Here is a 13,578-nt window from a genome sequence, read left to right as displayed (position 1 = left end):
TTGGTTTTTGTTCTTATGGTGTAATCTTCTTGCTTTAATTTTTTATTATTTTGAAGTTGGAAAAAACAAAATTTGAGGCCATGATGTTATTTTCCTCCAGAGGCTTTTCGTTGTTTGGAACCATAAACACTAGTTATCTCTCTGTGCAGCTAAATTCATATATACATTGTTTTGAGATTATTTAAAGCTAGGCTTCGGTGTCTTGGGATCCATTCTATATTTGAATTATTGTGTAGGACATAGAAGTCTCAACCAAAAACAAAATAGGAATTCATTAGGCCGGCTGCTCTGAAGAGAGCCCTGGAGACCACATTTTGACCCCCTAGTGCTACAAGCTATACTTTCCCAGAATTAATGATGGGGTCATCTCACTTTTTCTAGAACTTACCCTCTTATTCTGTAATATTATTTTAGTTCTTTAATATCTTGAGCATATATAATTCTATTTTATTTTTTTTTTCTAGTTATCAACAGAATAATTGTTTCTCATTACCTTGTTCATCATTACTGTTAACAGAAAACCTCCGGTACATTTTTTATCCACCCACCCCCATCTTAGCTTGATTGGTATAGTTTTTACCCCCTCATTGTCTCTTTTATCTCAATCTATTTTAGCTACATATTATTTTAGTGACCATCATAGAAATTATAAAATGTGATCAGTTTATCTCATCAGTTCATATCTGTACTTCAACTTTTCTAACTTATGTGTGTTTGTTGCTCAGGATTTTAAATGTGTTTTTATTGAACTCTTCAAGGAATATATGTGGTGATTTTATACAGGCAAAGTGTAATTATATTTGCCCATATTTATTGTTTTTATGCCCTTTATTCTCCTTTTATTTAAGATCCTGATATTGATCCTTTAAAATTTTCTCTAGTCTATGGCCTTACTACCCTAAACAAGTCAGATCCTGTCTTATCTCAGAAGCTAAGCAGGATCGGCCTGGTTAGTACTTGCATAGGAGACCACCTAGGAAGACCAGGTGCTGTAGGTGTAAACAAACAAACAAACAAACAAATAAGGGATTGTGAACTGACAAGGTCCTTGCAATCTGTAAGGTCAACCAAGGGTTGCTTCGCCTAAAAAATAAAATAATAATAATAAAAATAAAATAAAATAAAATTTTCTCTAATAATAGAACTAGTTGGCGGAAAATTCTGCCAGATTTTGTTTGTGCATAAATATCTTTGTTTAACATTCATATTTGAATCATAATTTAACTAGGTGTATGTTTCTAAATTGAAGTCTATTTTTTCAGTAATATGTGGATATTCCATTACTTTTAAACTTTCACCGTTGTTATTAAAAGTCAGCTGTCAGTTACATTTCTGGAACTTTTAAGGGCATTTTCTGTGCCTTTTTTCAAGAATTTTGTGTTTGTTATTGCTGTTATGCACTTTTACTTTGGTGTGTCTCGGCATGGATTTCTTTTCTTAGTCATCTAGTCATCCTGCTTGGGGTTAAATGCAATTATTGAATATGTGGCTTGCACGCTTTCATTTTTTCTAGCTACCCGTCAGCCATTATCTCTTCAAATGTTTTTTTCTTACTCATTTTGTACTCTCCTTCTGAAATATATTAGATCTTCTGATGCTAGCTTTTATATTTTCTATATTCTATCATCGGTCTCTCTTTGCTGTCCTTAGATAATTTCTATATATCTATATTCCAATTGACAAATTCTAAGTTGCTATTACTCCCAGTAATTGAGTTTTTAATTTAAACTGATTCTAATGTCTATGTGGGTCTGGTTTTTCTGGAAATTGTTGTTTCTTCTAACTCTTACTTATGGCATATTATTTCATTGTGTATTTCACGTGACTTTTTTTTCCACTTATTAATTTCCCTTGGAACTTAAACTTTGTGATTATTCTTAAGTATGGGATGAAAGTTTGTTCTTTAGAGAAAATTTTGCAGATGCCAGGGAACATAAGGAATGTAGAACATTGGTACTGCATTTTGGAAGGAAGTTTTATGATCATAAAGTAAATTTGAGCTGTAAATCTATAGGAGAGTCAACTTATGTTTATTACTTTAAAGGGGCTATCCCTCCCCCCACCTTTGCTGAATACTGAGATTTGAGAAAGTTTAATTTTCTATCCTCTAGTTGGATATAGTTGATTCAGCTTCCATATTTATGTGGAATTGTCTGTTATTCTTGTCTACTATAGGTGAATTTTGAGTTTTGTCTCAAACTGTGAGGCTATAGACATTGATCTTAATACTCATCAGATTTAACAAATTTCCCATACTTGGAAACTGGCTCTACTATTCTGTTTACTTCTCTTTGCTTGCTGTATTTATTTAGATTTTGAGCTGTGAATTCTTTACTTTCTAAATAACTCATTTGGAATCATTTTTTTAAATGTAATAACTTTTAAATTATTTTCAGTGATATAGTTGATAAGGCTATATCTACCTGAAACTTCTGGAAATAGAATTTTATATTTTTTCTGAGTAACTTTAACTTATACAGTTAGTACATGCTTATTGTCAAAAATTACATAAAATAATAAAATAATAATCAATAATCTTACCATTCAGATATATCCAGTGTCGATGAACTTTTCAGATTTTATATCCATTTTAAAAACTGCTATTGTGATATCATTTTGTAATTTACTTTATTAATTTAATAATACATTCTGAATATTTTTACATATAATTTTTTAAAAATTCAAGCTGTACTCATCATGTAAGAGATACTTGAGCTGAGATTGTCTATACAATTTTTCTATTTCCATGAAAATAGAACAAATTAGAATACTTATACTGTCTCTAATTATTTTTCTCTTCATAATGTTTATTATTCACAGGAAGACTTATGGCTCTATACGTCCTTTAGCAGCATTAGATTTGTATGAAAATGGGTCAGTACCTGTCCTTTGTATAATAAGTGCTTCTTACATCTTTTGTTTGTCTGAATTGCATAGTTTATTAGCTCTTTTTACATCTTATATTTCAAAGATGGATACTACATTTCCTGAATTTAGAATATCTGCCAGTTGCATTCTATTTTTAATTCACACTATTACTTGGTACTTCGTGGACATTGCTCCATTGCATATATGATATTGTAGTAAACCTAGAAGCTAACTTGATTTTTCTCTCCTCATAACTGATTTCTGTCTAGATACCTGAATAACATTTCCTTTGTCCTTGATGACTAACTTAACCAAGAAACATCTTTTTGTCAATAAATCCACATAAATTTGTCTTAGAATGTAATGTCTTTTTCAAACTACAGATTAGTTATTCTTTAATTTCTGGAAAATTTTGGCTTTTATATATTTGAAAACTTTTTTGGTTTGAATCTATTTTTCAGTCATAGATGACTCATATTTGGTTGACTTTTGTCTATCTGCCACGTCCATTAATATTTAATTAATTTAATACACATCTTTTTATCTTCACATTTTATTCTCAGTGTGATTCTCTCTGCTTTGCAGGCAATTCAATCTTTAGGTCTCTGTTCTATAAATATATCTAAATTATTTATTCTGTCATGGTCCATTTTGGCCCATTTGTTTACCTATATTTGTTGTTTTAATATTTTTGAATTCTTACATTAAACTTCTTTAAATTCTTCCATAGCCCAAAGCATTTTAAGTGTATTTTCTTCTTTCTCATGTTTTCTTCAGACTAGAACATTTACTATATTCGTTCTGTATTGTTGTGAAGCAAAATGCCCTAAAACTTAGAATTTAAAACCACAAGCATTTGTTACCTCATATTTTTGTGGATCAGGAATCTGGGAGTGGCTTAGCTGGGTGGTTTTGGCTGAGGGTCTCTCATGAGGCTGCAGTCAAGCTGTTAACCAGGACTGTCTTTGTCTCAAGGCTCAGTGAGGATGAAAGATCTACTTCCAAGCTCACTCACATGGTTGTTGGCAGACCTCTGTTCCACATATTTTTTAGATGATTTCTTTTTATTTTTCTCATTAGGCTAATTTTTAGGTCATATAATAAATATGTGTTGTTTTTTAATGCATATCCACCCTTGTTGTATTTAGGCCAGTGTTAGAGAGATATTACTGAATCTTCTTTTTACCATTTCACTGAATGAATTTCCTTTAAAACATTCATCTTAAAATCTAAGAAGTATGACCTCACATCTGTGTACAGAGTTCCTCCATTTTGGCTATATAACAAACCCTTTTGATGGATTACAAAATCAAATTTTCCCAAGTTTTCTTTAATTTAACAACCATTTGTTGGTAGGGGTGGTCAGGATTACATACAGAATAATAGTTCTATTCATTACTTATTCTGACATCTTTTCAAATATATTGTTTTTTTTAAACTATTACACAATACATTCTCATTTTAAAAAGTTGAAAATAAAAAAGTATAAAATGTTAGCAGTGAAATTTTATTTCTGTTTTCATCTTTCCTATTTCATAGGAGTTGATCATAGTTGCTTACAAATCAGTGAAGATCTTGTTTTACATGGAACAATTATAGATGTGTAGATTTAGATTCAAGTATACTCAATAGTTAAAAGCCTATGTATGTAACTTTTACATACAGTAATATATAATGGACAGTCTTCTCTGTCAGACTACTACATATTGAACATTATATATGTTCATTTTGTAAATACTTCATAATTTATTATCTATTTCCTTGCTGATATACATTTATCTCCATTTATTTGTTTTTAAATAATATGGCAAAGAATCTATTATTTTATAGTTTTGTGTATATCACTATATAATGAATTCCTAGAAGTAGAAATGCTCAGTCAAATATACCTCTGTATCTGAAGCTGAAATCATGGTAATTTAAGCAGATTGGACTCTCTAACAGATTGTAGAATAGACTAATCATAACTTCACTGCATATTGATTGAAAATCATGTTGTCTTAATATTTGAAATTAGTTGATGAGCTTCATGTTATTCTTCTTAGCCTAATATGTCACCTTTCACTTACTGTTTCTTACATATACAGACAGCCCTAAGGTAGAAGCATGTGTGGCATGTTCAAGGAACAGCAAGGAGCTCAACATGTTACAGTAGCCAAGAGAAGGGGACAATAGTAGGGGATGAGTTCAGAGATAGAGTTTTGTGGGCCATTTTAAGGACTTTGAAGGATCTTCTCCACATTAGCTTATATCTAAAAAATAGTCTACATTCATGATCTCTACTTTCACTGCACTGTGGCTTCTAAATTGATTACTCCATTAATACCTCTAGCAAAAGCTGCTGCATCATTGCCAACGCAGTGGATTGTTTGTACTCTTTTGCCCACTCTGGTTCACACTGTTGACCACAAATAATTTAATGTAAATAAAAATGCCTTTGATAATTGTAAGTTATATATTATTTTTATTTTTACTAACCACTATCATCATCTCAGAATTCTATTAGCCTTTTCCTCTCTTCCTCTCTCAATTGCTTTCTTACTTTATCCGCTTTTATTTTTCAGTTTATGATGGCAAATCTTTTACCTAATATTTCATTTTTGATTTTTTTTTTGGGGGGTGACCTTTGAAAATTTTCACAAATCTATTTTTTACTCTAGATGAGTTAATAGAAAATTCTATTTCTGATGAGCTCTGATAAGCTTAAGAGCAATGTGCATGGCTTTTAAAATATTTAACTTATAAAAGTAGATTGCTTAAGACATTTAAATATTTGATAAAGGGCATTTATATTACACAGCTACAAATTAATATTAATTAGTATTTTCTTCTGCCTAGAATGCATTTATCTGCTTCAGTTGGTTAATTAATGTTCATTAGATATGATCACAAGGCACACTAAACTCCAAAGTGTTTTTTATTTTAGCAGACTTTAAATTACATTGTGGCTAATATATATTTACTATTACATGTGATACATTATTTATATTCCCTTGAAATTGATAATATATCATTGATCTGTTATTTCACCTTAGTCAGTTATCTCATAGTGCAGAACAATTCACTCCCCAAATAACATCAGATAACAATTTTCCCTAAGTCATAATCACTAATTTACATCACAGGAAAATACTAGTACACCCATTCTAGACAGAACTTAAAAATGTAAGATTACTACCTGAAATTAAATTTCAGTCTCTCTTTTCTTCTGTGGGTCTTCTATGCATTTTCCTACTACTCTTAGACATTTCGTGAATTATTTCTCATCATAAGAAAATTTAATTTGGGGCATAAAAACATTTTCTTTTTATGAGAAATAACCATTCATAACATTGTTGTTTTGACTCAAACTTTTAGAGATACTGCAATTTTGACATAAATTTTTAAATATGTCTCTATGAAGTATGTTTATTATATACTTATTCTATAACTTATCTGATTTTTTTATTTTTCAATTATAGTTGGCATACAATATTACATTAGTTTCAGGTGTACAGCACAGTGATTAGACATTTATATAATTTATGAAGTGATTACTCCCATAAATATTGTACCCATCTGCCACCATACATAGTTATTACAATATCGTTGACTCTATTCCTTATGCTATACTTTATACCCTCATGACTATTTTGTAACTACCAATATGTACTACTTAACCCCTTCCCCTCTTTCACTCATCCCGCAACCCCCTTCCATCTGGCAACCCTCAAAATGTTCTCTTTATGAGTTTGTTTCTCTTTTGTTTGTATATTTTATTTTTTTATATTCTGCACATAAGTGAAATCTTATGGTATTTGTCTTTCTTTGTCTGACTTATTTCACTTACATACTGCTTTCCTCCTGGTCCATGCATGTTGTTTTAAATGGCGAGATTTTATTCTTTTTTATGACTAATATTCCATTATATATATGGACCACATCATCTTTATCCATTTGTCTATCGATGAACACTTAGGTACATTTATCATTGCTTCATTGATGTTAATATGGTTGTACTTACCTTATTTGAGAATCTAAGGTAGGTGTCTCAATGGTAGGAAAATGACATTCTAATGTTTTATATTCAAACTTAAGCAAAGATTTAAAATTCAAACTCTTGAAACACTTAAAAACTATTTTTTTTTAAAAAAAGTGGTCCTTTTATTTATCCTTTGTTCTATTGTAATTTGAAAATAAAATAGTTCAGTGCCCAATGTATGACTTTTTGTATTTTGTTCAATTTTTAATTGATATATAATTATGTCAATTAAAAATATATCTCCCAGGTACAAGTTTAAATAATAGTACATTTTACATTTACACATTTTTCACCAAGAATTTGATCTAAGTCTTCACTGGTAATTAGAAATGTTGGGAAGTATAAATGTATAATTTTTTAGAAAAAATAAGATAAAAATCTGAAACTTTAGAGTCTAGAAAAATTATGATACAAGTGATAATGGAAATTTTTTCTTTCAGGTGGTTTAGAATATCTGAAAAATCTTCAGCAACTAGTTGTGGACCACAACCAGTTAATTAGCACAAAAGGTCTTTGTGATACTCCTACCATTATATATTTGGATTGCTCACATAATCATCTTACTGAAGTTGAGGGTATTGAAAATTGTGGATTGCTCCAAATACTGAAGTTACAAGGAAATTATCTAAGTGAGGTAATTGCTTTGAATTGATTGGTTCCTGTAATTAATGCAACATTTTCTTATGGTAGAAATATCAACCACACATTTTAAAAGCAATTTTGATTAATTTCTTTGTTCTCTTTTGCTTATCTGCTATATCTGATTTTGTTTACTTTAAACTATTACATACTTTTCTGTATTTAAAGAATGTTTGTTATAGAATATTTTCTAAAGAAATATAATTTAACATTAGTTTTTTTATAATACCAAAATATAATAAATCATAACTTTTCAGTTATATTTCAGTATGTAAATTGGACTAAATTCTCTATCATGAAATTCTAATTGATATTTTTCATGAAGTACCTTTTATAAAATAAATTTCTAATTGTGAGATTCTTAGAAACTCTATTCATACTAAAATCCTTAAAACATTATACTTTGATTTATGATATAGTTTATCAGAATATATTCATTGTTTTGGTAGGATTTATATTTTTAAATTTAGTTAAATGATAAAAATATTTTGCTTAATATAAGCTAATGACCTAAATTTAAATATAGCTTCCATCCTTGGAGAATCATGTTCTACTAAGAGAACTGTACTTGGATGATAACAGCATTTCAACTGTGGAAGCATTTTCTTCATATTGGTTGCCTTTACTACAAAACCTGACTCTCTCTCAAAACAGGTAAAAATAAAAACTTTGCTTAAATAATAACTGCAGTGAATGATTACTTAAATGTGTGATTTTTATAACAAGTAGAAGAAAAGCTGTTAGTTTTTTTCCAGTAATTTAATGAAAATGCATAATAATAAGTTATAAATGTAACTTTATAGAATCTAAAAGGGTATTGACATACCCTTGAATTTTAGTAGACTTTTAATTGTCACTTACCCTACTTTTTTGTTTCTTCTTAAAGACCTACTTGCAGAAATCTCTCAGAGCAGGTTTGTTTATGTTTGTAAAGAGCATAGTCCTTGAAAAATACAGGAGGTAGTTAATTTAATTCAGAAGGATATCTCATTCTCTCAAATGGTACTTATTAACTCCTGAAAGAACAATTTTTAATCTGCTCTCTATTTGCGTGTCTTTTTGTAACTGTTAAGATTGATGTAAATTTGATTTCCCTAAGGATATAAAGTAACACTTAAAAAAATACCTTAACATTAATTTGTGATGTGTACCTGCCACAGAAGATCCATTCGAAACCACTAAACATCTGGATCTTTGCAGAGAATAACTGTCTGAAACCAAAACAGGAGCACAATGTGTGTATGTCTCCCTCTGCTTAATATTTCATTGAGACCTATTCACTCTAATATGATTAATTTGTTCATGAAAGGCACATGGAGTAGGAGAAAGGAAACCACCTTTAACAAGAAATTTCTTCTTGGAGTTAATTCTTGCAAAACAAATGAACAAGGACACCACAATGTTAATATATGTATCTATTTTTCCTCCAAAAAAATAAAGTTTTCTCTTAATCTCTGCCACAATAGTGCTTGCTCATCCTTTGAGTATGGATGTCTCAAATGATTTAACTTCCACCTATTAAACTGTTTCACTATGTAACAAATCAAAAACTGAATCTGTATTCAAAAATTTCCTCAAATTGTTTTAATCAGATCAAAATATAAAAGGAGATTTGACTTTAAAAGGACATTTATTCTAGATCCAAATCATTCAGACAATACTGTTTAGGTAATTCGGGCTATCTACAAACCCATTTGATCTTTTCACAATATTTCCAGGTAAGAAAAAAAATTTTAATAGAAAACTTAGCGATGCTTTGGTTATATGCAATAAGTTACTCAGTAATTGACATATCTAGCATATATCATTGAAATGGATCTCAAGCCACATTGATAAATATAATATTTTAAAAGATTAGAAATATTTAAATCAAAAATTTTTTGACAAATAATGCCTTTAAATTTTCTTGGACAATTTAAATCATCAAAGAAATATTCTACTCTTAGAAGTTAAAATTAATACTAGCTGAGACATTTGCCCTAATCAATCTGATATGACTAGAGGTGATAAGTTTCTATGACTAGAAATTATATAAACTAGTTTACTAAATTTTTTACATATTATAACAATAAATGAGATGCTAAAACCAAATAATACTTATTTAGAATTTTGTTTGCTTAACTTTATGAAATTTGGACATTGAGGTGGTGTGGGCTATTTTGGGGGCTGTAAAACTGAGTAACATATGTTCTTACCCTCAAAAAATTCTTAAGAATAAAAGAACTTAATCTTTTAAACTTAACTATATAAAAAAGAGGTAAAATTATTATATAATATGTGCTGTTTGGATTTTTTAATAATACTATCACATATTTGAATATAGTTTTTGTGGGTCTCTCAAAGCTCTTTGCACATGTAGCCTTCTACCATTTCTGAGAGGATGAAGGGAGAAGGTCTGAAGGAATCAGGGACATGTGATCAATATGGTTAGATATATATAGTATAAAATTATCTTCTAAAGTCATAGTGAAAAATAATTTTCAACCTAAGATTTTTCACAATAAGCTAATACTGTTAATTGTAAAAACTACCCATCTTACATTAATCTTATATGTGCATTGACTTTTTCAGAACCATATCAGTTTCAGTAAAACCCAATGTCAGCAGATCTAGGTTTGAATTCTGAATCTATAATATATCTGTCAGTTGACATTGAACAACTAACTCTCACTGAACCTCACTGAACAACTAACTCTCACTGAACCTCGCTTTTTTTTCCCCCATGCATAAAAAATAAGGTAGTATTTATTCCCTACCTTACCTATTTTATGGGATTTTAATGATGATCCAAAAGGAAAATGTATATGAACACATTTTGTAAACATGAGAAGAATTTTATAAATGTAATATTTGGATTTGTGGCTGGTATGTCTTTTAAATTGTATATATTTTTCTTTTTAATTTTTGATAGATATTGTCATCACAAGGAACAAATTATGTATCCATATGCTTTTTTTCCCAACAAATGAAATACATATAAAGAATGATACTTAGTACATATTGTTTGAAATACTTGTTTCATCCTGACTTCTGTTTTACATTTTCATTAGGACATGTGACTCTTTTAAGTTTGACTCAGAGGCGTTCTAATTGGAAGACTCTCCAGCTTCATAAGCCTTTCTATTTCCAGTGAGACTCAAAGTAGGAGCAGAAAGTGGAAACTTTAGCCATTGGCTGCTCATTGTGCAAATCTTTTGCTTTTTGTCTTCTTTGAAATTTATATCTTTTTTATGCCCAGGGCTAATGTGACAAGGTCAAATGGTATTAGGTTTTCACTAATGTCCTTTGTCTTTCTGGTTTGAATTTTCTTAGAAAAAAATATATCAGAGAATGTCAGTAAAAAGGAAAAGTTCTGGAAGTTTTTTTTTTTTTTTTTGTAAGATTCTACTATTAGGTTTCTACCATCCTAATGAATAGTCATAAAAATGAATGAATAGCCAGTTTTCTTGATTAACATTTCCAAAAAAAAAAAAAAAAAAAAGAACGTGATTGGTGAAAAATATTTCTTTACTGAAATTGATATTTGCACAGGGGATTTTTGTTTTTAACTCTAAAATTTATTGGTTATTTTTACTTGATGTCATATAACTTATACGTTACTTATATGTTGACACAACTTATTGATTGAAAACATGAGATATTCTGAAAAAGAAAGATAAAAACTAATCAAACTTTCCAAATCCTTTTAGTAGAAGGACAAAAACTTAGTGTAAGAAATATTTTAAAGATAGAAAACAAATAATAATATTCTTGTTAATAAGTATATTTATTAGAATTATATATTCACTTGAAGAACTTTAATTGTTTAATTGTGTAATGATCTAGAACATACCTGAATAGGGTATGTCATAATATTAAGGCTTAAATCCATTAAGTATACATAGAAAATGTTCTAAGTTTTTTTTCTTCTTCTTGTTTCTTTTCTTTCTCTTTTTCTGTGTACATGTGACATTTCAGTAAATTTTACTGTTAAGGAGTGTGTGTACAGATAATGAAGTGTATGTATAAATGTAGTAGCCAATGTTTTTTCACTTTTTCTTTTATTACCTTTGATTTTTCCTCTTGGAATTGATTTTAAGAAATAGTGTTGAGTAATTTCAGTATGAATAGTAATATTGTACCTAGGATTGCCTACATTCAGATAGATGTTCCAGCCTATTATTTAGTCTATATTTTTCATCAGTAATATCTTGTTTTTCTCTGATAATACAGAATAGGATAGTATAAGAGAGACAACAAGGACAATATCAGGGTTAGTCTTGTGCCAGACCCATGAGGCCTCCAGTCACAGTATGTAAGCTTCTGACCTTAGAATAATAGTATTTTTTTTTTTTTCATGGCAGGGAGCTGTTAGAAATAAAGATGTAAAAATCTTTGCCAGGATAACTGGAGGGACAGTATTTTTTTTTTTTTAAAGGAAAGAAAGTAAAAGAACTGGAAATTAATGCATAATTTTTTTAAACCAAAAATTCTCCTTTAGTTGAAACATATTTTGAACAGTTATGAAATTCCAACATTTATAGGGTAAATTAGTTCAGAAAACTTTTGTATTTGTGATATAAATATATTTTACACAAAGGAAATTTTGTCTTATTTAAAGATTTAGATTATCTGGCTTAATTTTTATTTCCAAATATCCAGAGTAATGTGATATTATGTTCATAGTAAGTGTAAACTTGTCTTAGTTAGAAATGCAATTCAACCTAAAGTTACTTTTTCCTTTATAGCTTTTGTTTCCAATGATGTGAATATTTTGAATATTGTTTATGTTCCTTGCTTTAGTATAGGTTTTTAATGATAAATTTATCTTTAAAAATGATAGAAACTTGCTAAAGTAGGAATAAAGTTTATTATTATTAGAATTGGAATATGCATGAATTAATGAAGATTGATTTTAAATGTAAATCTAATTCTGCAAGATTCATCTATTCTACTTATATAAAACATTTTCTATTACTGTGTTTCTTGGATTTGTATTGATTGTATTTCCAATTTAGAAATGACCCAATGTAACTTTAGATACTTTCTTATAATTACTTTCAATCTAGTAAACATAACATTTCTTAAATTAAAAAACAAAACTAATGACTCTAATTTGCTATCCTGTCAAAAAGTGAAAATAAATATTTTTATGATTTTACATCCTAATGTTTTAAGTTCTGTGTCTGATGCAGGAAAAAAAATATGTAAATAATATAAATTCTCTCTAAATTTTGCCTTATACAAAGACAAAACAAAACAATAACAAAATACTTATTTTTATTAAATACCAAGTACACATTAAAATCCATGATATTCGTGATTGAAATTAGTTATTTCATGATAATTTCTTTTTAGAAATGATGATAAATTTTCCATTATAGAATACTTAAAATTTTATAATTATTAAAAACATAATTTTAATAAGTACTGTTGATGAATGTTATTATAATTATATTTAGTTATGTTCAATTACATATTGTTATAAATTATGTTATATAAATGTATAATTATATAGTAAATTCAATAATGTTAAGGACATAGCAATTTAAAATTTTTACGAATTCTATTTTTTTGTTTTGTTTTGTTTTCAGCTTGACAAAAATAATACCACTTTTTCATTTTGTTTCTTTGGAAAAACTAGATGTCAGCAACAATTGCCTTTCTGGTAAGTTCTAAATAATATGTAATTTTAAAAAATAAGCTTTCGAGTTTCCGTTCCAAATATGATAAGGAGTTGTTTTTGATGGATGTGTTAATGGAGTGTACAAGTTATACACATACACATATACACACACAAAATAAGGCATAAAAAAGAAAAATGTTTTCCTCTAACTTAAGGTCTCAGTGTGGGCCTAAAAATTAAACTGACATATGACAAACAGAAGAAGAAAAGAATAAAAGTTAATTGTTTTTTTGTGTGTGTGTACATTGGCATTACCACAAGAAAAATGAAGATCCCAAAAAGCAGTAAGAATTAAACACTTAATGGGGGTTCCTCAAAAAACTAAGAATTGATCTATGATATGATCCAGCAATCCGTGTACTGGGTATTACCCCAAAGATTTGAA

The 13,578-nt window shown here is 28.8% G+C and overlaps 1 protein-coding gene across 10 annotated transcripts in view; it reads left to right on the top strand.

Moving 5' to 3' along the window:
- LRRIQ1 (leucine rich repeats and IQ motif containing 1) overlaps nucleotides 1-13,578 on the top strand; it is a 188,908-nt gene that overhangs the window by 38,086 nt on the left and 137,244 nt on the right. For all 10 annotated transcript variants that reach the window (XM_036236956.1, XM_036236958.1, XM_036236955.1 and 7 more), the window contains exons 11-13: nucleotides 7,330-7,523; nucleotides 8,055-8,182; nucleotides 13,102-13,175. In XM_036236956.1, coding sequence (XP_036092849.1) covers nucleotides 7,330-7,523; nucleotides 8,055-8,182; nucleotides 13,102-13,175 — 396 coding nt within the window. The remainder of the gene's footprint in view (nucleotides 1-7,329; nucleotides 7,524-8,054; nucleotides 8,183-13,101; nucleotides 13,176-13,578) is intronic.

Source organism: Rousettus aegyptiacus, unplaced genomic scaffold (assembly GCF_014176215.1).
Source record: "Rousettus aegyptiacus isolate mRouAeg1 unplaced genomic scaffold, mRouAeg1.p scaffold_m13_p_2, whole genome shotgun sequence".
Lineage (NCBI taxonomy): Eukaryota > Metazoa > Chordata > Mammalia > Chiroptera > Pteropodidae > Rousettus > Rousettus aegyptiacus.
Note: the sequence above shows the minus strand (reverse complement) of the source record. Positions and strands in the feature narration are given on the sequence as shown.